This window comes from Aulonocara stuartgranti, assembly GCF_965226115.1.
Source record: "Aulonocara stuartgranti genome assembly, chromosome: 13".
Classification (NCBI taxonomy): Eukaryota; Metazoa; Chordata; class Actinopteri; order Cichliformes; family Cichlidae; genus Aulonocara; species Aulonocara stuartgranti.
The window spans coordinates 7,682,329-7,708,825 of record NC_138949.1 but is presented as its reverse complement, the minus strand read 5'-3'; the positions used below and the strand labels follow the sequence as shown (position 1 = coordinate 7,708,825).

General features: G+C 41.2%; 1 protein-coding gene and 1 long non-coding RNA gene across 2 annotated transcripts in view; one reads left to right on the top strand and one right to left on the bottom strand.

Moving 5' to 3' along the window:
* Positions 1-26,497, top strand: part of ttc7a (tetratricopeptide repeat domain 7A) — a 69,181-nt gene that overhangs the window by 36,157 nt on the left and 6,527 nt on the right. The window contains exons 17-20 of the mRNA XM_082556388.1: positions 1,290-1,406; positions 4,597-4,709; positions 5,242-5,376; positions 8,918-9,120. Of these exons, the coding sequence (XP_082412514.1) occupies positions 1,290-1,406; positions 4,597-4,709; positions 5,242-5,376; positions 8,918-9,120 (568 nt within the window). The remainder of the gene's footprint in view (positions 1-1,289; positions 1,407-4,596; positions 4,710-5,241; positions 5,377-8,917; positions 9,121-26,497) is intronic.
* On the bottom strand, positions 6,317-24,375 carry LOC309719972. The gene is made up of 3 exons (XR_014280372.1): positions 24,365-24,375; positions 14,521-14,560; positions 6,317-6,438 (listed from the first exon to the last, which is right to left on the bottom strand). It is a non-coding gene; the product is annotated as an uncharacterized lncRNA (long non-coding RNA).

Here is a 26,497-nt window from a genome sequence, read left to right as displayed (position 1 = left end):
AACTCAGCAGCTTTATTAGAAAATAATTACAAACTTTCAGGTTACACGGTTCTTTGTTCACGTGAGATACACCCACACACACACACTTTGTCACATCTTAACACTTAGATGGGTTTACATCATCACAAAGCTTCTAAACGCTTTGTCACACCGGTAACGGGGAGTCTAGAGAGATGCACACAACCACACGTACACACTCTGGTGGACTCCTACTGGCAGGCGTATCCTTAACTCAGCGTCCCTCGGCAGCACTTGTCATCTGCATGTCAGCAAATCCAACCCCGTTCCTCCCACACTCGTACATTTTTTTCTTTTCAAAAATCCCTCCATCATTGCTTCACACCCTCCGCACACACTCCCTTCTCCCAGCCGTGCACCGACCCGTGAGTCAGTAACGAGGCGCATTTCAACAAGAGTTTTCTCCCCTGACACGAACTCCTTTCGCTCAGCCATTGATCCTCACCTTCCCTCCATCACTTCATCCACCTCTTCTTCATCCCACCGCCTCCCCCCTCCAGACTCCCTCCCTCCCCCTTGACAGGAGAGCACAGAATAATTGGAGGAGCCTTCAACAGAGGCAGTGGACAGCTTGGCGTCAGATGTTGCAAACACCATAGTCTCTCTGCCTCTTTCCCTCTCTCCCTCCTCACACTCATGGATGAGTGATGCCCATGACAGACCCCATCCTCTGAGAGCCCCTTCTGGCAATTACTACACACACACAACGGCAAACACACACAAACACACACACACACAAACACACAGACATACAGACTTTCACATCAGAGACTCCCACATCACTTAACCAGTTGTCTTCAACTAAAAGGGCCGAGCGGAAACACTCTACAGCCTCCTCTCATCAGCCTCTCAACACACACACAACTCTTAAAGGTTGTTGTTGATGACTATCTTTACTGTCTCTGCTTCTGTTGATCCATATGTGCATTATTCTACATGCAATATGTTTATGGGCTCTAAGCTCCCAGGTACTGCACTAGCACAAACACACATGCTTGCATGCAAATTTATGTCTTGTGATGTGTTTTCTAACTCTTGTAACCAAATAAGGTTAAAGTCTGTTGCAGGGGATAATAGCTGGTAGCTTTTACATCCCCTCCAATCTTTTATGTAACAATAAGAACTGTTCAAGGCTTTCAATCTCATGCACTCAGTTTACAGATTAATGTGCATATTAGTTAATCTTATATGAACAGATGTTCTGGTTATAAAAACAAAACAAAACAGTTCAAATTTAAACAAAAATGCATTGTGGCTTTTTCTTGTTCCAGTTTGCTGTTCACAAAGGTAAAGCTTGAAGAGGTGCTGCTCGGCCCGGCTGCAGCCCTGCATACCTGTGAGGAGATGTTGCAGCACTGGCAGAGCCGCTATGATGTCAGCCGCTCCAGGTGAGCATGCACAAGAGAGATAAGCATTGGCGCTACTTTGTTTATCGTGCGCTGCAAAATGTGCATTACCGTTTAGCTCAAATAGTTTCTGTGCTGTTGTGCACGATGAGGCTGGGAGGGGGCGGCTGTCTCTGCTACGGTGTTATTCAGTGTGTGTGTGTGTGTGTGTGTGTTCACGCATTAATGCTTTTTCTGATATAATGTTCTACCTGTGACCTGAGTGCTTTTGAGATGTTGACCTTTTTCATGTTTTGAATACCAGAACTGACATACAGCAAAGCTCATTATTACCCTTCATAATAACTGAACACTAAAGGCACTACCAAAACCAATACAAAAATACAAATATAAAAAAAAACAAATGCAAAAATTATATTTATTTATAAATGAAGGCTGGTAGAACGATTACAGACAAAAATTTGCATGGAATTTGTATTTTCTTTGTAAAAATTTCCCATCTAACTCTTTATTTTCATATAGTTCCTGAAGGAGCTAGGAGGATGAACAACAAATATACTCTTTGACCATTTCTTAATCAGAGTTTAGCATGAAGTCAGTTAAACATCTGGGATATTGATCTGGTCAGTTTGGCAGCAGAAGGGGTTCTCAATCAGTTTTAGCTCCTTCATGCCATTGCTCAAGAGCTCTCTCTTGGTGGTGGGTCAGTGAAGGTCTGTAGAAGCGTATCTGAGGAGAGACACACAGGCCTTACAGGGTAGGCATCAGCACCCTGACTGCCATTAGGTATTGGGTTAAAATTCTGGTATGGTGGGTCCTGTGTTTCTTTTGGTGCACAGCAATTCCTGGACTCATGTGACGAGAGTATGCAGGCAGCTCCTGGAGCATGAAGGAATTGATACCAACGACTGTCTCGTGCTCGCCTGACCAACATTTGGACAAAAAGTGGTGCACTAAGTTAAAGCATCAGCTAATGCTAGCTAGTTTGCTAAGCCAGGTACCTCCATAGACTCTATTTATGTATTACACAAACAAAATTATACCTAATAATAAATACTAAATGTTGACACATTAGAATTTCACTGACCAGAACACAAGAAAAAATAATTTAGATGGTCCATACCTCACATCAGGTGATAATCATTGCATCCAGTACATTGGAGAGGGCCACTTCAATGACTCAAAGTAGCTGATGACTGACTCTCAGGCATAGCTTCCACACTAAACTCCTTGTAGACGTGTGTGGGTAACACCAGTAGGTATTTTTTTGAAATCTCTATTTAAATTAGAATAAAGCTCATTTTAATAACTCCAGGTTTGAAAAAACTACATCTACTGACTCACCACTTGAATCTGATTAAAAACGACTTCACATTTTATGACTTTTTCCAGAAATAAGGTTTCAAATATCTTTTCCCCCTGAATGTTGTGCATTTACTATGCATCCACAAAGCTGAGGCTTCACTAATGGCTCAGTCAAGTGGTTCTTGAATAAATGGCATGCTGGAACTTCAGGAAGTGCAGTTTCTGCTACAGTAACAAGTATAATGCTCGACATCACACTGGTTACACTGTGAACCTCTGCATGGAAGCATGCATTAGTGTTGCTACACAGTAGAGCTGGGCGATATGAGATTTTTTCATATCACGATATGTTTTTTTCATTTCAGGCGATAACGATATCTATCACGATATAAGCCAAATAACTATATTTGTAAGATTTAAATGTGCCGTTGCTCACAAGTAAAATGTGAAATAATCAGCAGCTTGTTTTGATTTAAATATTTATTTCCCATAATAAGTTGAACAGAGTAGATGTACTTAAGGAACATGAGACTTTTTCAGATAAATAAAGGCAAATATTGCAAACTACACAAAAGGCAGCCGCTAAAGCGTTTAAGTTTCAAAATAGAACAAACAAAGCAGACTACTAAATTGTCAATTCCACTTAGAAACAAAATATTAATTCTAAAAATAAATCTTAGTTTGTTTTACAGAATAACAGAGAAAACTGACTAACTTTTGTCAATATCAAATAAACTGAGAACTAAAAGGAAATTCTCAATCTCTCCTTGTTGTATAGCTGAGCTTTTCAAACAGTTTTAACAGTTACTTTAGTCTGACAAAAGCCGAATGACGAATTAGCGCTTCCAGTCAGAGACTGAGCATGCACCGGTTTATTGTATTTCCAGACTTGCTTTCAGCACAATTTACAGTGCGCGCTACTCTGTTTGACTTGAAATAGCCGAAATACCTTCACACTACGGAGCTTCTATGGCTCTTCCATTCGACAATCTCTCCAGCATTGGAACCATCATCTGTTTTCTCTTCGGTAACCTTCAGTCACGCTCTCGGTTGATTTTCTCTAGTTGGCGCACTCATTTCCTCCATTACCCAGGCGGCACGGCGGCTGGCTGCTTCCCAAACAAATACACACGTGCGGCTTGGCACTTGTACTGTACGTAACAAGTCACGTGACGTGACGCTGCGGCTGTGATTGGTTCGGCTCTGCGCTACTTAATTTGGATTGGCTGTTCTTTTTTTTTTTTCTTTTTTTTAAGAGGACAAGAGCAGTGAGGCCTATCGCAATAGTTTAATTTTTCTATCGAGAAAAATTTATTTCGCAATACATATCGTTATCGTTCTATCGCCCAGCTCTACTACACAGTTAGCTCGCTAGCTCATGTTTCATTGGCTTTTTTCTTTGACCTCTCCTTCTAACTTGATACAGAGAAAAGATGCAGGAGGAAAGAACTGAGGAAGCTAATAAACTTTAATGTGCAATTTTTGAGACTGCATTTATTAAGGAAAAATGTTGTACAAATATGTATTTTTAAAAATGGACAAATACTTTTCAGAACAATGTAATTTAAGCTAGCCTAGCCATTTCAAAATGTTTAAGAATATCTATCTATCTATCTATCTATCTGTTGACCATTTCCTGACTTATTTTTCCTTTATGCTGCCTTCATGTTAAAAGTGAGTCATTGATACTTTTTAGCTTTAGCATAACCTTTAGCATAGCAAAATGCTAAAAGCAGAAGGAGGACCTGGCTATCGCACACCTTTGCTTTTCCTTTTCATTATTAGCAAGCGAGCTGTAATACACAAATTATGTGTATTAAAGCCAATTTATTTAAGATGGACTTGATCTTTAATTTCAGTCACAGGTGGAATCTCACGGATAAAAACAAAAACAGTACATGTGAATGTCCTCTCTGATGTGTTACAGCGAGACAGATGACAGCAGCAGTATACCGATGCCTGAGAGGACAGAGGTCAGCCCCAGCGGCAGGAAACCCTCCATCCACCTCATCCTGCCTGACTTCCAGGACACCTCCACTGGTCTGTTCTCTCGCTTGCTCAAATCTTTTAGAAACGACATGTCACTGTGCATATTTGGATTGCAACATGCCGAATTGATTAGTTTAAGTTAAACACATCCTGCTCTCTCTATGGCTTTGGGTAAATAGCAGTGAGAAAGGTGAATTTGTAGGTCAGTCTAAATCCCCCAGCTTTTGACCTATTCTGGATTAAAAGCCCTGTTTGCTTGTCTGCAACCCAGTTCCGGAAACCAGATGTGCTGTTTAAATATCAATGATGTGACTCACACCTGTGTTTAGAGCAGGATCTGCAACCTGCACATTTAGTGTTCAGGGATTCAGGACATTATAGTTACTGGCTTTGAAATATTTTACTTTTTTTTCTCTACGGAAGAAAACACAGTTTCTGTCTGCTTCTCATCAATGCTAACATATGCATATTCATTGTTCAGGTTGTAAATCACCACTTTAGTGTTTAGTTGGTTTAATGTGCAAGATGAGGAAACATTTGCAGCACTAACAGCTCCCATTTCTTACCTATGATCCTGCTTCAGGTTCACAGAGTCCTTCGTCAGTTGCACTATCCCGTCTTGAAGCGGCTCTGTCCGAGGTGTCAGACCTCAGCTCTACCCGTCGCCATGGGCCCACCTATATTTGGACCATCCTGGAACGCATTTGGCTGCAGGCTGGTATGAGAGCGCACACTTGAATGAAAATGATATTTCAGGAATTATTGTGGTTGGGATCTTTTGGGATTTGAACCTCTTTTCATCCTCATCCGAGATACAAGGTCAGCCCATATCGTGAAACCATGTTGGGGTCCATGAGCTTTAACTTACTGGTGAACTAAAAATGAAATAAAGACAAAGCTTGCATTAACTTTGCTGGACAAATGAATCAGATTCAATGTTTTATCCTAGTGATCTGAAGCCCAACAGTAAGAAACCATCCAGTTTTTTTTAAATAAAAGCTATGAAGTAGACAACGAGGCCACAGCTCAGCAAAGCATGACAGTGTTTTCATGAGCAGCACCCGTCTGCTAAAACACCATGCTAACACGTTAGCTGATAGATTACCTTGTTCACACTGCTGGTTCAGTATACTGGCATGCTAATGTTTATCAGTAAGCACTAAAGCCAGTCTGCAGTTCATGTAAAAAGATTGCAAAAAGATTGTGACTCGAGTCACTAAAGCCCCTTTTCCATTAGTACCTACTCACCCAATGAGAGTGGTTGTTGTTATAGTAATGTGTCCGTGCGTCCCGTGACGTAATTAGCGTGATCCACGAACGCTTAAACAAAGGTGGATGTCGACGCAACAGTATACCTGCTGGTTGGTCTGTAGCTTTTCGTCAGACTCGGGGACCACGGCGTTGTTGGTGGTTTTGATTTTCGTGAAGGAGACGCTCTCATGGCTCACTGAGTGATTCCCCGACCAGCCAATTGTTGGCATGCAGTCTGATGATGTCACATTTTAGTACCTGCTCAGATCGCTTATAACCCCGGCCGAGCAGGTACTATTTTAGTATCTGGTACCAGGTACTGTTATCTAATGGAACACCCTTAAACCGTAGTGAACCGTGCCGAGTCAATCCGAGTGGGTACTAATGGAAAAGGGGCTTTTAAGCAAAATGAATGACTGAAGCAAATTACTGGTAAACTGTTTGATAGTTATTGAAAACCTAAAACTTACATTGTTGACTTCATGCTGAGGCAAATATTAGGGGACCTTCAAAGTAAGTAGTCTTCATCCTGTGGCAACCATAAAAAATTCTGTGGTAGTCCTTTCAGTGAACTTCGACCAATGTCATAGATCTGCCTCGCTTTCTGTACATGATATTGACAACAGAGAGCGATCACATCCACGTCGAACGTGTGGAGATTTTAGTTCCTTTATGCTACTATACACTGTAAAAGGAGCATTTGAGTTGTAGTTCACATAATGTAGTGTTATAAATAATTGTCCATGATGCTCTGTTAATTTAGAGCAGCTTGTGGCATAAATCATACAGTGTGTGGCAGTCTAAGAAGTTATCTAAGCACTGTGCGTAGGTCTTTCTGGTGATGTCACAGAGCAGTACCAGTACCTGATACCACAACAGGGCATACTTTTCAAAATAAAACAGGAAGTAACTGGAAATGGCAACTGAGTTAACTCACTCAGACACCAGATGCAAATGTGTCTTTACAGTAATTGCCTCAATAGCTATTGAAACATTCGACTATGTGTCAGTGATGCCCTCACCAAAGAAATCCAGGTAACCCTACAGTAAATACAAATACAATCTCCGCTGGCACCTTTTAATGAATGTGCGATGTTGCAGTGAATGAAAGCTGTGCAGCCTCGCTGTCTTCCAACGCCTTGCTGACCTGTTTATCAGCTCAGATGAGTTTCAGTCGCTCAAGGGAGTGAGACACTGTTTGTGCGTTCGGTTCATTGTGAGCGTGCGTTTTTGTTTCGGGCACAACAGTCACTGAAATTCTCAGAGAATATTAATTTTGCTACATGCGAAACCCTGGAGAACGCAGCGTTACAGTATAGCAGATTTTTGGAAGAGAATATCTATTTGCAGGCTTGTTGGTGTTTAAAATGAAATAGCTGAATAGTTGACACTGACGTGTCTCAGTGCTTAAATACATTTGGCCACTGCTCTGTTAAGGAGACAATGCTCAGTTATCCACATTGCTGTTGCCTCCACCCTTCTTCAGCCTACCTGAGGAAGTTCACATAAAAGAGCAGAGCATGAGCAGGAAATGAAGGCCGAGGATCTGTTGCACTTGGCTTGAGTGGATGAGCCATGAGAGGCAAGAATGGAAATGCACACAGCGAAGATGCCTTTGCTGTATTCGATGCTTTACGACACAAGAGGGGTTGAATGGAGCCAAGCGGTCACGTCCCCCGTGGCTTTGTGTAATCTGAAGGTTATTTTCTATGTGTAACCTCTGAGCCTCTGCTATTCATCTGCTGAGAGCAGTGTGTGTGTGAGAGAAACCAAGGGTGTGGCCCCTGGCTCAAGGCTGGACACCAATCCCCCCCCCCCTTCATTCTTTCATAGCATTCCTCTTCTCATCGGTCACTTCCTCTTCTTATCTTACATTCTCTTTGGCCTAACAGAAAAACGCACACACACACACGGCTCTTTAAAAGGAATACATTTAGCAGTATGCGAGACTCACATACTTAGCTCTAAACATATAAATATTCTCTGTGCATGCAGGCACTGATCTAACAGTTTTTTCCTATGAGCAGCAGGAGAAAGTCTTACATAATCGCTCACTGAAACCTTTTTCCCCAAAATGAAGCCATGAAAAGGAACCCTGAGGCAGCTGAAAAGGGTTTTTGTTTTTTTTCTTCCGTTTTTTTGTTTTCTCATCTCGCAGAGGTAGCATGCGTGCACTAAGTATTTCCCATCTGTGCATCTCTGAGATACAGGTAAACAAACAAAACATCCGCTACCAAACACACACATGGGTTCTCTGCACTCGGGAGCAGACGGCTCTCTCGATGTATTTGCACAACAGCCCTCTCTGTAACACGTGCGCACAATGCTGTCAGTGTTTTAGAGCTGAAGGGTTTCCTTCTCAGGGTTTCTCTGCCTGTTGACCCAATGTCCTCTCACGTAAATGATTGACAGGTCTCGCTGAAGCATCCGGTCCGCACATTGGTCTGCTCCAGCTGAGGGGGCAGGTCCTGTGGTCAGCTCTTATTTTTGAGGTCTTATTGGAGAGTAAAGTGCTTGTGGGCGTGATTCTGACTTTGTGTGTGTGTAAACATTTGTGTGTGGGGTTTGTCCTCATCTTCCCAGCAGCAAAGAAAGGAGGCAGGCAGCTTTAATATGTGATGGCCATATTAGGCAACAGCTTCATGACTTTCAGCCACTACATCGCTCCGACTCTCACTTTCATGGTTTGCGTGTGTGTTTGTGTGTGTGTGTGTGTGTGTGTGGTTGTGTGTAGTATTTGAGCACTGCACAGATATTATTTTTACATGATGCTGCTGAACTCACAGCAAAGTTCATCACAGTTACTGTCACAGGGTTACTCAGGGCATTAATACTCTTATTCTCCTCTTTTTCTTTCTCTGGCTCTCCATCTTTGCTTCATCACTTCCTTTCTTTTATTGTTTTCCCTCCTCTGTCATTCTGTCCTTTTTCTTTCCCCCCTCCACCTCTTTTCCTTTCTTGACCTTTTCACCTCCTTTCTTTACTTCTCTCTCCGTGTCATCCTGCAGGAGAGCTGTTCATGGCAGACAGTCGGCTTAAGGAGGCTCAGTTCTGTATAGCCGAGGCCAGTTCGCTCTTCCCCAACTCTCACTCTGTGCTGCTGCAGCGGGGCCGCCTGGCCGAGCTCCGGGGCCACCTGGACGAAGCCAAAGGCCTGTATGACGAGGCCCTGGCCATGCATCCTACAGGAGAACGGATACTGGTGCACACGGTGAGAGATAGCGGATGCTTTAGAGGCTGCAAAATTAAGTTAGAACTTATGTAACGCTCTGCTCTTTCAAGTGTCACACATGCAAACATGGTGTTCAGTATCCTCTCTCACACACATGCACACAAACACATGATTGGCTACAGTGACATGTTTAAATGCTATAATTTAGTAAATTAAAAATTAAATCAAAACTGACGTAATATGCAAGCGGAACATGTGCAAACACTTATTTGATGTCTGCTAAAAACACACACACACACACACACACACACACACATATACACATATTAATGAAGTATTTGCAGTACTTCTAGTTGACTGAGCAAAGTTATATAAAAGTGTACTTCACGCGAGATCTTTTACATTTGGACTTGCTGTGGATTAGCTCACACGCTCTGACTCAGACAGTGTAGGGCTGTTTAATGAAGTTAAAAGTTTTCTCAAATTCACCAAGTTAAATTACGTCACAATTAAATTGCATCAGCTGCCTTCAGCCTTCATAAACACGCCTCCCAGAGAGTAGGAAAAGGCTTTCCTCGCAACAACAACAGCAATACGTGTAGATAAAAGTACATTTCAGGGGACTTTTGTCAGTCAGACTAAACCATGTCCCACTGTGGTCACATGTTCTTATAAGATAAGATAAGATAAGATAACCTTTATTAGTCCCACACGTGGGAAATTTGTTATATACACAGTAGCAACATGGCAGTGTGCGCACACATTTTTAATTTGATATTTAAACAATTTTTTGAGTTATTATATAGATTTTAATCCATCTGATCAAACAACTAAAGACAGCACTCAAGACACAGATGAATTTGAGCTCTTAGCACTTTTATATTCAGTTACTGTATTAAACTATAACCTATACACTGTATTAACAAAAGTAATCACTCACCCTTCCAAATCATTGAATTCTTGTTTTCCAGTCACATCCACTGGCTGACCTCATCAATGTGCTTCTGGGAGAACGGTCAAAAACTTCAATAAAGCCTTCCCAGATTAAGCTGTTATATCACATTTCGACATCATTTTAAACTCTATAGATTATGAATGTGACGTCACTCAAGCTCATATGTGTGTGAATGCAGACCAGTGAATACTTTTGCCAGTATAGTGTACATAAAATGAAGCGGCTGCGGATTTACTTTAAACCTGCAAACCAGCAGGCGGCGACTGCTCTGAATGCAAAAATGAAGACAGATTCTGTTGTGGTTTCTCACAGGGTGCGATTTGCACATTGCATGAGAGCTGTCTGCCGTGCTGGATGTGGTACAATCACTGGCTGATAGAGAAGAATGTGCATTTGCCCGACTGGTTGGCAGTGGTTCCTAGAGGTTGCTGGCTCTCACTGGGTGAAATCGGATTTAAAGAAGGTGCTCCACCAAAAAAACAAAACAAAAAACCCTACAGTGATTGCTTTGGTTGCTAACAGATTGCTACAGTTGGCGTTTGTCTGCAAAATCTTGCAAACTACTAGGCGAGTGGTAGTACAACTTAAAAAAGTGTGGCACAAATCAGAAATGGAGAAGGTTCACTTTCAAAGTAAAAGTTTTGCTCCACAGATACAGTCATGTTTAAGGAGTTTTACTTCTTAAACACGACTGGTGAACAGTCTCCATTTCCTGTTTGTTTTGCACTTTTCACAGTTTCCTTAGAGCTCGGAGAGTAGCTGTGTTTGTAGACAAGGACTTTGCTTCCATTCAAACTACAACCACTGCATTATGTTAGCAAGCAAAGCAATAACGAGGATGTTTTCACCAACCCATGCAGGAACACACATTTCTCCCTAGTGACAGATGGTTGCCAGGAGGAACACTTTCCATCTCTATGATTATGTGACTTCCTAGCGACTCCCATCAACCTGCAGCAACCACTTGCAATCATTCAAGGAATTTTCCCCTTGTGATGGGTGCTTGCCACATACTCGTGGACCTGTCTGTACATGTTCTCACTCCCAAAGTGTAACATTTTACGCTAGGTGACAAATCGTCGATATGTTACGCTTCCGGGCACCCAACATGTCCCTATATTACGAGATCGGAAAAATGAGGAAACATGAGAACCGTTTGGAATGAATCTACACATGCTTGTTCATTTTACTTAAATCGCTTTGTAAAACACTATCTAATGTCATTAAAGTTCTGGTTAACGTTAGGGATAAGGTTAGGGTCAGGGCTGGAATACATGGCTGGAACGAGTAGAGTCATTCTACTGGATTTCATCCATAACCAGGCGTGTAGCATAAAAACGCAGAAGGTTTTGCGTTCGCCTCTGGAGTGACAACGGGCTGGTCTGTAGGCCAGTATGACTGGCTTTTTCTTTTCATTTGAGCTTAAATAGTTGATTGTCACACGTCAGAAATGGTGGAAGAGTAACGTCACGTGGTTAAAGGTTATGCGTCTGCAAAACCTAAGAAGGAATCTGTGTGAAAGCAGCCCTCAGCTTCATCTATGACCTCAGAACACTTTTCTGACGAGTTTATGGTCTCATAGGCACAGCTTGAAGCTTCACAGCAGGACAGCAAACCAGTGGGTGATGTTGCCTTTATCATAAAGGCTATAATTGTAACAGATGCTTATTAGCTGCTAATATTAGCAATGGTAGCTTCTTTGCTCTTTTAGAAGCAAAACAAATCCCTCATGTTTCAAACGGCTGTAGATTATATTAGCCTCAGAAACTTAGTTGTACTGCAAGTTAATTTGGAATTTTCTTGTTTAAGCGCATTTTTTAAAGTTTGCCATGTGCTTCTAATAGTACTTACACTGTTATAAGTATAGTACACTTATACTGCCTCATACTGTTCATACTGTAATCGTGTAGTCTTTCTCTCCTCTGTGGCGTGCTGTACTGTGTCATTGTCAGAACTCTGAGTGGTTCAGTCCTGTTTATCGCAGTGCGTTGCTGTCGTCCTCTGAGACGTGCCAATTTGTTGCAGGCAAACCTGAAATTTCAGAAAATAGAAGCAAACAAATTTCGCTCCATCACCAGCAAATGAAAAATAGCGCTTAAAGACTCACTCTCTCTTTCCTGATCACTCCCCCACATTTCTTTCATCCCAGCAGATCCTCTTTCTCTCTCACTGCCGCACTGTAAAGATCCTCTCTCGCCCACTTCCACCCACTCCCTCGCTTCTCTCTCGCTCTCTCAGTCTGTCTTCCAGATGATCCACAGGATTAACCACAGCTCTTCTGACCTTTGAACTGACTCTGTTGTCACAGTGAACGAACCAGAGAGGGATATTCCTCAAATCCAAACGCAGCACTCGACACTCACACACACACACTCACACACAATGACTGCGGTCTCCATAGTGACCGGAGATGTGCTGGCTGATATCACTTTAGCCTTCTTGTGACCACATAAGGCTAGTGCTTTTGCTCCTGCAGCGCACTTTTGGATGCATGTGCGTGTGTCTGTGTGCGTAGAAGTGCAGTCCCACTGGGTTAGACAGAGGTACGCTTCTCTTCCATATTTGGCCTGTGGGAGAACCAATCCCAGGGGGTGAGAAGTTGAAACAAAGCCAGCTGGCAGCGTCCGTCTCTGGGTCTCTTACAGGACAGATGTGTTCTCAGTCTGAGTGTTTGAGTACGTGTACGCATGTGCATGTGTTTAGGCATGACTGTGTTTGTGTATGCCAGCCTTCCTCCACGGATTTGGAGCACATGTGGACTACTTGGGCTTGCTTTTTTTAAGTAAACTATATGTGTACACTTGGACAGAGGCACACATTGTAATAGACACAAATTGACCCAAATACAAAAATTCTGCTTGTAGAACACTAAAGTTTATGGACTATACTATGTTAGGCATGCTAATGGAGGCTTGCAGTAAATAACTGCATTCTTGCATTGTTATGGAGCCTGTGGGACAATGTGTGGGACATTTTATTTGGAGCTTCGCCCATATTTGTGACTTGCATCAGCCGGCCAGAAATGAGCCTACAGTTACTCTGTGGTGCTGTGCGGCTCTGCGTTCATCCATTTATTTTTACACAGTATCTGCTGTGGACATTTTGTGTGCCAGTGGCCCATTTTCTGCTGTGCCTTAAGGGGAATTCTTAAGATATTCTTGGTAGATATTCTTACACCTCAGTTATTATTCTGCAAAAGTACCTACTGTACTTTCCATGAATGTCCTTAAGATGTTTTCATGGTAACTATACTTTAAAGATGTCACCTTTCTGTGGCTCAGCAGTTAATGTGATCTGATATTTATTGTGGAAATGCAATTTCATTAGGAGCCTGTTTACAAGTGGTTTCCGTGGGCTTATCATGCGTGCTCAGTGTGTACTGCACTGTACATTGCTTTCACTAGAAGATCGGGGGCCTTTCTTAAAGTCATTTAAGCTGCATATAAACTGTAAAAGATACGTTGCTTCCAGATTTAGGAGTGAAGCCAGTGCATAACTACCTTAAACGTGTAATGTTTCTTACATCCAGTTGGGGGAGACTCATTGGATTGCAAGAAGCAGTGTATGTTTAGAAGTCAACAGAAAAACGGCTGCTGACTCGATCTATCCTCTCAGTAAATGCTACCTTGCTAGTTTCACGTCTTATTTAAAACAACATGATGTTAATTTTGTAAGCTATAGTCTGTTTTTTAAGTTAAAAAGTGTGACAAAGCTCAGAAGCTAGTGTCACCATTCAGCAGTCTTCTTGAAATGCTGCAGGCGTTGTCTGAATAATTTTCATTTCAAAAGTCACTGACATTAAACTGTTAGCTTCGATACAGTTCAGTTTAGTTCAGTTTTATAGATATAAAGCCAAATCACAACAACAGTTGCCCCAAGAGCCTTTACATTTTAAGGTAAAGACCCTACAATAATACAGGGAAAATAATCAGACGACCCTCTGTGAGCGAGCACTTTGGAGACAATGGGAAGGAAAAGCTTTTTTTAAAAAGGAAGAAACCTCCAGCAGAACCAGGAGCAGAGAAAGGTCTAAGTCTCCTAACAGCCTGTGAGGTTTCCATGGTGGGTTCTTGTCCTGCCTAATTGAATCCTACAGCAAGGCTTTGTGAGTCTGATGTTCCATTTGAAATCACATTTCCTCTTCAAGGAATACTTTTGTGAAAAAAAGTTATACTGTTAGATTTAGCTAAGAGCGTCAGGCCCAATCCACATGCCTGCGCATTAAACCAGAATTGAAAGGTGATTATGTCTGATTAGCCGAATTATCCAAAAGCCACCAAAGTTTTTCAAAGTTCTAAGACATTTTCTTTGACATGAGTCCTTTATAACACAGCATCGTGTAGATTTTCCACTCTACCCATGTTAGACGGGGAAAGGGAAATGTGAGTAAGAGAAACCCATTACTGGAATCGATGCAGAAGCTCACCAACCCATGCAATGTGGCTACCATCTTCCCTTATTCACCCGCACACTTCTTTACTCACTGCACTTCATGTTAGCATCAGCTGTGTCCACATGGTTTCTCTGTAAGAGAGGGAAAGAAACGAAGCCATCAGACGGTGACTCACTGCTCTGGTCAGCTGCTGGTTTTGGAGTATTTTTGGATGGATGGAGGGTGCGGTAGTGAGGGAAACCAGTATATGACTATAGTATGGTGTTTGTAAGTGTGCAAGTGTGTGTGTGTGTGTGAGACCAGGATTTTCAGTTTAATTTCTCGATCGCTGCAGTCCACTGGCTACAACTGAGCATGCATTACGTTTGTCTATCATGGGAGTAGCTATTACACATTTGTCTGTTTGTGCTGTTAACCTCATTATGGTAAGCATTTGGTCGACTTGTGCGTATGTGTGGCATGTGCGCGTGTGTGTTTGTGTTCTGACAGTTAGCTGATCCTGAAACATGGCCCAGCCTTGCTTCCGGCGCGGTATGCAATGAATCTGACCCACTCCCATCATCCTCCACATCTCATCTCTCCTGCTCTGTAGTGGAGCCTGCTCTGAGTCAGCCGCACACAACGAACCCATATTCGTACACAGCTTCACATATGCATGCATACTCTCAAGGACGAAGGCTTTGCGCTCAATGAATTAATCGCGTTCCAATTATCAAATGCCCCCCCATGCCTGTCTCACTCGCTCGCACTCTCTCTCCTCTCTGCGTGTGGGAGGGGGTGGTTGTCAGCTGATTAGATAATGCAAATACATTATTTATATCACTTTGCTCGTTCTCGCCGCTTTATGGGATTGCCTAGCAACCAGGGAAATTTATTCTATTGAGCACGACCTCTGATAACCATGGAGAGAGAGGGAGAGAGAGAGACTGACTGTATGTGAGAGAGTGAGAAGATGGGGTGGGTGAGTTGATGGTGGTGGTGGATGCAGGGAGGGGTGCAAAAAGAAAGACGATTGGGAGTTGGCTGGTGCCTCCGTTGCTATGTATGGCTCATCTGGGCTCACTTATTTTTTCCTTTTTCTTTGACGCCTCTCCTTTTTTTCCCCTTCCCCCCCCCCCCCCCCCCCCCTCTCTCTCTGTTCATTGTTCTCAGTTTAGCTCGTTCTTGCTCACTCACACTTCTTTCCTTCCTCTCTTTCTTTCTTTTCCTTACTTCTGAGACTCCAGTATCAACTCTGTCCTTCATTCTTTTCCTCTTTCCAAGTCGGTACGTGTGTTCGTGCAAGTTTGTGCGTCGGTCTTTGTTCCAGTATATATTTATATAGGCGATGTAATGTGCTGTAAGGTGAGAATGTACTTGAAGGAGTCAACCGTAGCCACACTGTATGTGCTGCTTTTTCCCCAAACAAACACACACAAACATGCCATCCAGGTGCGTGAAGATTTGTGTGGTCATATCACCCCAACAAAAGTGAAAGTAATTAATTAAAATGTTTTAATCTCGGTAGGAGTGTGTGTTATGTACTAAATTCTCCTGGACATCCAAATTAACCAGCGATGCCAAACAGATCAGGATGGGACAGCAGGCCTTTTGTACACTTTGAGGAACACCTCTACCAAAACTTGCTTATTCCCTTTCTGTTTGAGAGCTAGGAACAGGAATATTACCGCTCAACTACTTGAATGCTGAATATAAAATCACAGCCAGTCGGTATGTAGATTATCATGACACACATGAACCTTTTGGCAACCTTGAGTCAGAATATTTTCTACAGTTCTCAGTTCAAGGAATACTTGTGTGAAATAAGTTATACTGTTAGGTTTAGATAAGAGCATCGGGCCTTTTGACAGTTTCTTGAGTGTCCTGTCAGACACTCAAAGCACAACAGAAAATGGTCCAGCTCAGATTTTGCACTACAGGAAGGTGCCTGGATAGAGGGTGCAGGAAGCACCTCTAGGAGAGTATTGGCGCACTTTTTGCACAACAGCACAATCTCACATCGAATAGACTGTAGTGAGCTGGGAAGTTAAAGACCATCTTGCGTCCAATCCAACTAGACATTTGCACCTCTGTCAGGTATCGCCGTTGAAAAGTTCCCTAATTATCGCACTGTATGTTGTATTAAAGGTTAAAGTATCTCGAGACAGCCGGGGGTTAAGAACCCACTGTGGAGGTCCTAGTGGGACTAGATACCTTCTAACCCTTTAGTACCCAATGCCTTCAAAATATAAAGAGATATAATGGCTGGCCAGCAGTTGGCAACACAATGTCACCCCCTGTTTTGGACGTTTGAAGCTGTACATGTTCATTCTACGTTGGTTTGCCAAGTGGTGGATGACTCTGAGCAAGCTGATGGGATCTGTATAAAGAGTTTCATATTTCACTGAAGTCATAGTTCTCCACACATCTGGACTCTGCCTTCGGTTCATTTCTCCACGTATTGTTCTTGGTGTTTATTTACTGTTTGTTTGTTTGGTTTTTTTAAGGGTAACATTAAGAGCTCTTGCATACCAGCATTAATATATTTTCTAATGATAGGTGCACACACTACATTCACCATCTCATCAATCAACATACGTTTCCACAACTCAAAGCTCCTCTTCTGCTTTACTTTTGCTCTATGAAATAAACACTGAAGAATGGCGGTACGTCTAACAACCTCGAAAAGCTGCTTCAACTTGCCTCCCAAAATACTGAGCTGTCAATGGAAGAAACAGTAAACTTAATATTACTGCTGTCAGCGTTAATCTAGTTAAAATGATATTAACGCCATAACCGCATTATCGCGGCAAATCTCCGTTAGCTCGTTAACGCGGATTGCCGCGTGCGAGGGCTGCACGGCGTCAACGCTTTAGCGCGGTTAGCTCGTTAACGCGGTTAGCTCGTTAACGCGTTAGCGCCATGCAGCCCCATGCACGGGGCGATACGCGTTAACTCGCTAACAGAGATTATCCGCGTTGATGCAGTTATGGCGTTAACGTCATTTCAACAAGATTAATGCTGACAGCACTACTTAATATTAATCCAATAGCAGTCAAAGACAGGTCAAGCCAACATAGCAGAGGTAAATACTAGAGATGGACTGATCCGATATTACGTATCGGTATCGGTCCGATACTGACCTAAATTACTGGATCGGATATCGGAGAAAAATAAAAAATGTAATCCGATCCATTAAATATCACAAAAGCACCTCACAAAACTTGCAACACGCCGTAACTCGCCTCAGAACGTTAGCACGTCGAGCAGTATGCATCACGTGATAGAGCGGCTGTGGCATGCGGGACCTGTCGGTGGTCTGGATAGCATGTGGAGCTTCGCTAGCAACCCGGCATTTCATCTCCGACAAAGTTATCCCGAGAGAAGTAAAGCAAGTGTGTAAGTCCATCTTTGAATGTAAAGCATTCCTGCATTAAGCTTAACAAGCGATATATGGAGCGACTGCCTCTTCTTGCTGCTACTTCAATCATGAAACTGCTTAATGATCAGCTGATCGGCTTTTCTGTCGCGAGTCCGTTTCTCTTGTTTGTTTTTGGCCCACTTTGCACCAGAAAGAGGAAACCAGCGGCTGAACAACAGCAGCACGTTTAAGCTTGATAAGCTGTTGTTAGAATTTATTTATTATTACTTTCTACTTGAGGATCTTTTTCTACGTAGCTGACGCTGGTAACTGTGCAGGGGCAGATCTAGCAAAGTTTAGCCAGCGGGGCCGATAGGGCATTAACAGGGAAAAGGGGGCACAAAGACATACTTTTCTTTCTTATTCTCATTTAAAATGTCGAGCTTTTAATAAATAATTATCTGACACCCAAAGTTTTAATTTGATGTAAAATGAATAGAAGTCAATTACTGTATATAGTGACTATTAAGTCTAATATATATACCCTAGTAAGTGTTAAGGTTCAAAATTGAGGAGGAGAGTACAAACCACCCTTGGTCCAGAAGCTCTTGGTCAAACAATGATTTTTAATGAATACACACGTGTGGGAAGACACTCTGTACGCCGACAGCAAGTAGTCTTCAACTTAATCAAAGCATGAACAGATATTTTATAGCATCAGGGTTTGATTTACTGACGCCCCTTCATGCGTCACAGATACATTTTATACATAGATCAGATCAACACCACAATGACTTTTAACCCAGAAGATCATCTTCTATTTTCATGGATGGTACTTTCCGTTCTTGTCTTAAAGTGAATTGTTCCTCTTTCTTGCCAAGACAACAAATCTCTCCTCTAAATAAATCTAACTCATGTGTGTGTGTGTGTTGACCTCACATGCTCTTTGTGTCACCTCTTCACCTACTAACTGTCTGTGTCTCGTCCTCAAATGCTCTTTCTCAATTCACCTGTTGCACTTCTGACCTTTTACCAGAACAGAGGCTCATCCTTATGTGTTACAACCTAACTGAGACTATGTATATGTCCTCTACTAAATAAATGTTTTAACCAAGAACCTCTACTAAAACCTTAATATAAAATGACCTGATATAAGTGTTTTGTAAGCATGTATTGCAATTCCTTCTATGTTCTAGTTTTCCCTCAGCATGTATCACCTGAACAGTCACGTCAGTGAAGCTTAAGACCTTTAAAGAACCTGAACATCAACTCAAATAAGCACAGATATGCATTGTGTACACAATAGTTATAACTGCATCTGAAATACAAAATTAACATCATCATAAACATCTTAAGGCCATCTTAAAGCTATCTGTTACATTGTTAAAGCCTCGTCTTAGCCTGCTGCTCAAAATAACTTCCTGCTTCTGCAAACTCTCTGCAAGCCTGTTTCCTGTCAGCGTGTGACTTTTAGCCTTTCTGAAAGACACACACTGTTCAACCCCTGAATGCAATATAAACTCCAGATTATATTATTAATGCAATGGTAATAATGATGATTATTTAACAATAGCAGTAAAATAATTTCCCTGCTCCACATAAGCTACTTTTTCCTTTGGGAAGGTACCATCTGTGCAGTCTGCAATTTTGTTGAAGAAAGATGTTGAATCTATTTAATATTTCTTGAAAAATAATTGATTTCTGTGCATTTTTTTTTCACACTGCATCAAATTAAGGTTGATTACGTCGATTAAGCATCATGAGGTGGAGCGTGAGGGGTGGTTCCCTATTTTTTATTTATTTATTTTTGTTGTTGCTGGGAGTTGGAACCCTATTAGTTAGGTTGCTTAATATTTACGCTAAGCACTCTTTAAAATACCAAAATAGGGAGGATGGAGTAGGTTTAAGTTTATTAGATTGATCAGTATTGCTGAACTATGAAATATTTTTTTTTGCATACAGGTATAACAGAATAGCTTTAGTGTAGTTGTTGTTTTAAACTTGAGTATGAACTTATACAAAATGCAGCAAGATATTTAAAAAAACAGTTTTGTTGATTAAAAAACATTATATCGGATTCATATCGGTATCGGCAGATATCCAAATTTATGATATCGGTATCGGACATGAAAAAGTGGTATCGTGCCATCTCTAGTAAATACAATAATCTTGGCTCACTGTGCCCATACCTGCCCGTCCAGACTTGACTGATTAAAAGTTCAAGTAAAGTCTCTCGTCTTGGTTGAATGCGAGGGTATTATGCCATGACTTGTTCGTGTGTAGTTGATGTGTATAGATCAGCAGATGGTTTTGAGTGCTATACCAAACTGTAGGATCATTTAATTCTCTCTAGATCAGGTCTATATAGCCACTTGTACCTTAACTTCTAATTTCCTGGATTGTCTGGACAGTCACAGCTCTGTAGGCGGCACGGCTGACAACAGCAGATTGAAAATCCAAATTTAGAGTTCATCTGTCTCTCCGCTGTCTCAAAGACGTTAATTTTTTTATTCCTTTTTTTAAAACTGTGAAAATATTCATATGATCATCTTATCCCAAAATGATTTTGTGTTTATGCCCTTTAAGTATGTGACCATTATTCTGCCTTCACAAACCTTTTTAATCTATGTTTGGCTTAAGAGTTAGGCTGCGTTGTATCCAAGTACTTTGTATGCAAACTACGATGACTACGGACAATTGAGGCAGAAAAAGTTTTTGGTAATGAAGAAGTTATCGAATGAATATTATTCTTAATAAATCTCCGGGGAGCCTGCTTAGCTGCGGTTGGTATGCTAGAGTATTACAAAAACCTCTTTTTGTCTTTGTACTGTATGGAATATGAATAATATAATAATGCTGACACCAAAGAACAAGAACTCATTTCCCCAATGCTAATCAATTCTATAATCAAATCTCTGTTGGTTGTGCTTGTTTGCGACATCCAGGAAGCCTTTTTTTCCCCCCTTCTCTTCAGTCTAGTCGAAGGACGTTCACTTAATTAAATGTTGTTTGTAGTTTGAAGCATTTCAAAAGTTTGCTTAAAAAAATTGGCTTGAAAGACTGATGAAAACACCAGTGCCCACTCGTAGAGTTTGGCTCAGCTCAGTTCGGTTGTGCTTAAACGGCATGAAAAGAAACAAACCTGTGCTGCCAAGCTCACTGAGATCAGCTTTAGGTAAAACTGGAGACAGATGGCTGGGAGTAATTAAAGACCAACTATTAGATACCAGTTTTCTCCACGTAATGCCAGAAACATTTGATGGCAATTGAAATGCTTTTGAATTTGTTTGTTCTCTCTCCCACTCACTCACAATATATTATTTGTACTGGCTGAATTTCTAATCAAATTTGATCCAAAGACAGACACACTCACACATGCACACCAATGACACTGGGCAACAATGGCTTAACCGTCAGCATTTTTCACTGTGTTTTCCTCAGACAAGTGGACAGCAGGAGTGTCGGCCCTTTGATTAGTGGATGTCCTGTGTCTGGATTTCTCTTCTTGTAATAATTCAGCAAGAATCTGTCCTCTTCTTCTTTCTCTAAAATTATTTCTCAGTTTAGTAGTTTCATAAACATGCATTTGCTTTCCTTCCAAGGACATTAATTTCAGTCTCATATCTGTGCATTCATTGCCAAAGAAGATGTTGCAAAATGCTTTCTTAAAATCTTGTCTGGTCAGTAGTGAACAGTCACACTGGGGAATATAGTTGTTGGAGACTACGGTGCAACCAAAACCCCTGCGAGCAAGTACAATGGCCATGTGATCTTGTTGGCTTTGTAATGCTTGCTTCAAAGATGGGGACCAGGTTTGTAAATAATTGCAGCCAGTTGGCATCTTCAAAGCATGTTTGGTGTGTCAAGATGAAGATAAAATATGATGTCAGTCTACTATCAGTCTGCTACCGGTCTGCAATCAAATGAGAGCTGTTACCTGTTTAGGATAAAACAGTGATTCACTGTGATAAATTGGCAGAAATTGCATATCTAATCGGTTATGACTTCAGAGATTTAAAACTTAAATTCAGAATTTAAACGTAATTTTAAAACTTAAAAAAGAAAAATGACAGTGATTTAACTTCAGGGTGAAATATGAGATTTGCAAAAAGTCAGAAACCAGCAAAGAGATGCATGACAGCTGAGTTGCACTCATTGTCTCCAATTAACTCAGATTGATGCCAATGCGTTGACAATTTGTCTAAATGTATGAATGAAATAGCAATTATTTCAAAAATGTGTTTCCAGTCAGTCTGAGTCAGACTGCAATTATTTGGCAACAAGTTACCTCCCATCAAAATACCTGTTCAATTACCTTATTAATCCACAGTGGTCACCATTTGTCATTTATTCCATTGCTGGTCAACCTCTGTGCAGTAAGTTTGTCACTGTAACTGTTTACAATCAGTCACAGAAAGAAAACATTTCAGACACTGATTTTCTTACTTGTCACAGGTGGTTGTTGTTTTTATTCTACTGTGACTGAGACATAACTAACACTGTTGTGAGCCAGATGCTGGTGCTAATCATCTCTTGAGTTTGTGCCAGTCACATTCTGTTTTGTTCTCAAGAAACGTTATCGTTTCCTTCACTAGAAAAAGAGGGGAGCCAACTAATTGCTAATAACTGTCAATTAGCAAGCTCTAGTTTTGATTTGGCCTTCTGGTCCTGGAATCACATCCATGTGCTTTTTTGGATGGCTCAGTATCCTAAGTGTGAATGTTGTTCTTTCCCCTTCTGTGCTCGTCTGTTTTGAAGATAAAGGCTTTACCAGACTTGTTATCAGAACTACTGCTGCAGTAAATATACATTTTACCCCAGAGACCGGAGGTTTCCAGCCGATTGCATTGTTTCTAGGCCTGTTTCGCTACAGCAGTGAGAACACTACTTACTACAGCCTTAGTTAAATGATTGCATGTTCATTTTTTACTGACAATACATGAATTTAACTGGGCTTACGTTCTTCCTATATATTGTTATTCTGACTTGAGGGGAATTGAAGTTCATATTTCATTTACTCCATGAATGCACTATAAACCATCAGCATAATATGTCCTAAATGTTGAGTGGATGGGGCTCATAATCGTTATGATTTTCCTCAAAAAACAACAGCGATGGGATGCAATTGGTCAATTTGCTCAAAAGTGGAAATTCAGCTTCTGGTTTTTACAAGCAAATCCAGCATTATGTTGTGTCTGGATCTTAATGTTGTCACTATATTTATTAATCATATTGACTATTCACCCTAACTACTGTTCCCTGCTGCAGCCAGAGTCGCCACACAGGAGTGTCCTTGGTTTCACAGATAAACTGTCAACAAGCAGCTTAGAAACATACTTCCTCTAAATCGCCTCATACCCCTAAGTTAGACATTTCCCATCTGTTATTCTGAGCTTACCACATTCCACAAGCTGCCCTTTTATCTTACTTAAAGAAGAAAAAACTGTTTTTCAGTGTTTTACAAGAAACACTGATATTTACTGGAACCCAATGTCTGTCAGTTAAATACGGAAATGGCTTCCTGTAAAACACAGTACTGTATATTAAGTACAGTACGGTTAAGCTGACTGACCTATAAACATCAACTTTTCCATAGTTAACAGCCTAAAAGATATAGGTTACAGTGGAAGGCTAAGACTGTTGGTGTGTGTGTTAGTCCAGTAGTCAACTGTTAATACCAAAAACATGTTGGAACAATGTAGCCAATGTGAGTTTGGAGACAAGGGCACAGATAGTGAGATGTGGAAGCTAGTGACCAAACCAGCAGCAAGGACTGTATCATACATCCCTGCACATGTGTGCACTGATGCACACGTTTGTACACACTTTTACAAGCTTGGAGACCTGTGTGCACATCCTGCATTTCTCCGTACCAACAGTTTTGTTGTTTTTCCATGTATTCCACCCAGCAGAAGTGAGAAAAAGGAGAGCAGAGGAAAGAAGGAAGGCAGAGTGTGCACTCTTATTGAAAGTTGCATCAGAGCCCCTAGACAGCTTTGTGAATTTCAGCCCAATTAATCTCAAGCTTGTGAGCAGAGACTGCATAACAAGACTCGTCTGTCTGACCTCAGGCCATCTCAGAGTATGTGTGTTTGTGTGTGTGTTTGTGTGTGTGCCTGTGTGTGTGTGTGTAACAGATAGAGTAAGTCAAGGGATGATTGTGCAAGACTCGTTCCCTGTTGTCACCTTGAGTATGCATGTGACACTGGAGCTTGTGTGCGCGCCTTTAGACGATGCTTATATGTGAGGCAGATTTGACTCTGTGCAGTTGGTCAGTTGCATGAGGTTGTGTTGTGTCAGACTCCCCATGGAGCTGTGCTACAAAACGACAAAACCTAAGCAGTGGTATGATCTTTAACATGGTGACAACAGTTATCATCCACAATGTTCTTCTCTTTTGCACATACATTTTTTAAATATATGCACATCAGTGGTAATGATCTTACAGATTACCAAAAGTGCCAGCTATAGCTCATTCTTTCCTCTCCTCAGCTTTTTGTAAAGGAAAACCGTGGATTGTTTATGAACATACTGTATACATAGTATATAGAGTATGTTCATGAAGTGCAAAACCAGTGGGTGCATGCATACCTACCACAGTTCCTGGTCTAGCCTCAGGTAATAGTCACCCCCCACTGCAAATGAGCTTTTTGGGAAAATAACGTTCTGTACAGGACCATACCAATGTCTTTGAATGTTCTGGACAATTTAGTACCATCTGTGTAAACTTAAAAATTTGCCAAAGTTTGGAACTTGTGAAGCTTAAAGAGTTTTTCCTTATTATTGTTATATTTCCTTATTTTTACATAACGACATGACCGCCCAGTATTAAATAATAGGGATTATTCACAACAGTGAATCATGCAAAGCTACTGTAGTAGAGTCCAAAAATCGTGGAGCTGTAAATAAGCAAAAAAGGGACATTTAAGATGACTAATGACAGCGATTGCCAGTAATGGCCATAACATTGTTCTGAATACATGAAACAGTGAATCTGATATAAGCTGGTCTCTGTGTTTTTGGTAAAAAGTCTTTTGTTGAGGCTTTGATAATATTAGTAATGAGTAAAACTTACAAGAGACCAGTGGAGGATGCATTTACCAGTGGTTTCACTTGGAGTGCACAGCTTCTTGTGTGTAGTGAGACGTAAGCATGACTAACATCAGTGGTATGTGGCTTGACCTCGATTTTTAAAAAGTATGTTAAATATATTTACAAAATAAAAACTACAGCTGAATTGAAAGACTTGAAAACTGTGTGACATGGTTAACCATCAGTGTGTACAGGTGGATTAAAACGATTACTGAAAAATGAAAGTGGTATATTAACAAAACAGCTGGTTTGATCTTGTACATTCAGTCAAGCAAGTGATTTATGTTAATGTTAAAGTGTTGGTGGAGTCTTTTGGCCTAGGTAGATAGTAAGAACAAACTTATCTGTTAGATTCATAAATCACAGAGGTTTCCACACAATGGCCAGACGGTAACTGATCTCGACAGTGAAAGCAGAGCTAACAGCAGCTTGTCTAGCATGCTCGTCTCGCATCAGTTTCCTGCCAAAAACCAGACGTTTATCCACGTTGTGCATGTGCAAACAACCAGAAAAGGCTGCCGGTCTCCTTTTATTGGGACCTGGATACGGCCTGTGGGTGAGACCATTGTGAAACGGAGTTAAATTTTGCTTCCAGAGACAATAGGCAACAAGATAGTAGTTATTTCAAGGATTGATGCAGACCACTCTTTAACATGAAAGGAGAAAGATTCCTTTTACAATGGCAAATTTTAATGGTCTGTTATGAGCTCTCGTGGGATGCCACTGGCTAACAGTGGTGGTAAGCAAATACTCCTAGTGTGACATGCTAGCTGCATTGTAAACCTTTATCTTTCCCTGTAACCTTTTACCTACAAAATCTATCACATATGCATTCAGACAATTTGCAGTTTTTATAAGGCACCATTTAGCGTGGGAGATGATTAGCAAAATCATACTTGGTAGAGCAATGTCATTATAGCGGTAATACTTAATAACTCATGAATTAAACCTTTTCAGGTAACTTTCACATCAGTGAGGATCCTTTTTTTTTAATGCTGCTTAAGGGGAAAAACTTAAATTTTTTGTCTAATAGTTATTGTAGTGGTGGAGATGAGTGTCCTTCAAAGGGTGGCTGGGCTATCTCTTAGAGATAGGGTGAGGAGCTCGGTCCTTTAAGAGCTGCTGCACCTCCACATCAAAAGGAGCCAGCCGACTTGGATGAGTAGGATGTCTACTGGATGCCTCCTAGGCGAGGTGTTCTGAGCATGTCCTACCAGGAGGAAGCCCCAAGGCAGACCCATGACTTGCTGGAGAAAATATACCTCTCAACTGGCTTGGGAACGACTCAGTATTCCCCTGGATTAATTGGAAGAGGTAGCTGGGGTGAATAAAATGTCTGCGTCCAAATGGAGATAAGCGGTAGAGTATGGCTGGATAGAGTTACACAGCATTCTGGGAACATGTGACTGTTGTTATAATAATAAAGAGGTTCAAATGAGTCCGCAATAATTCTGAGATTTCTCACGGACTTCGATTATCGGTGTTGGGCATGCATTTGTGCTAAAAAAAAAAAAGGTACACAGATGCTAAACAATACAGTTTTTATTATTTCCGTCTGAAAATATTTTAATTGATAATTATGTTATGACAAACCCAAACCCAGTAAAACACAGTTAAGTCATTCAAAAAGTGACAG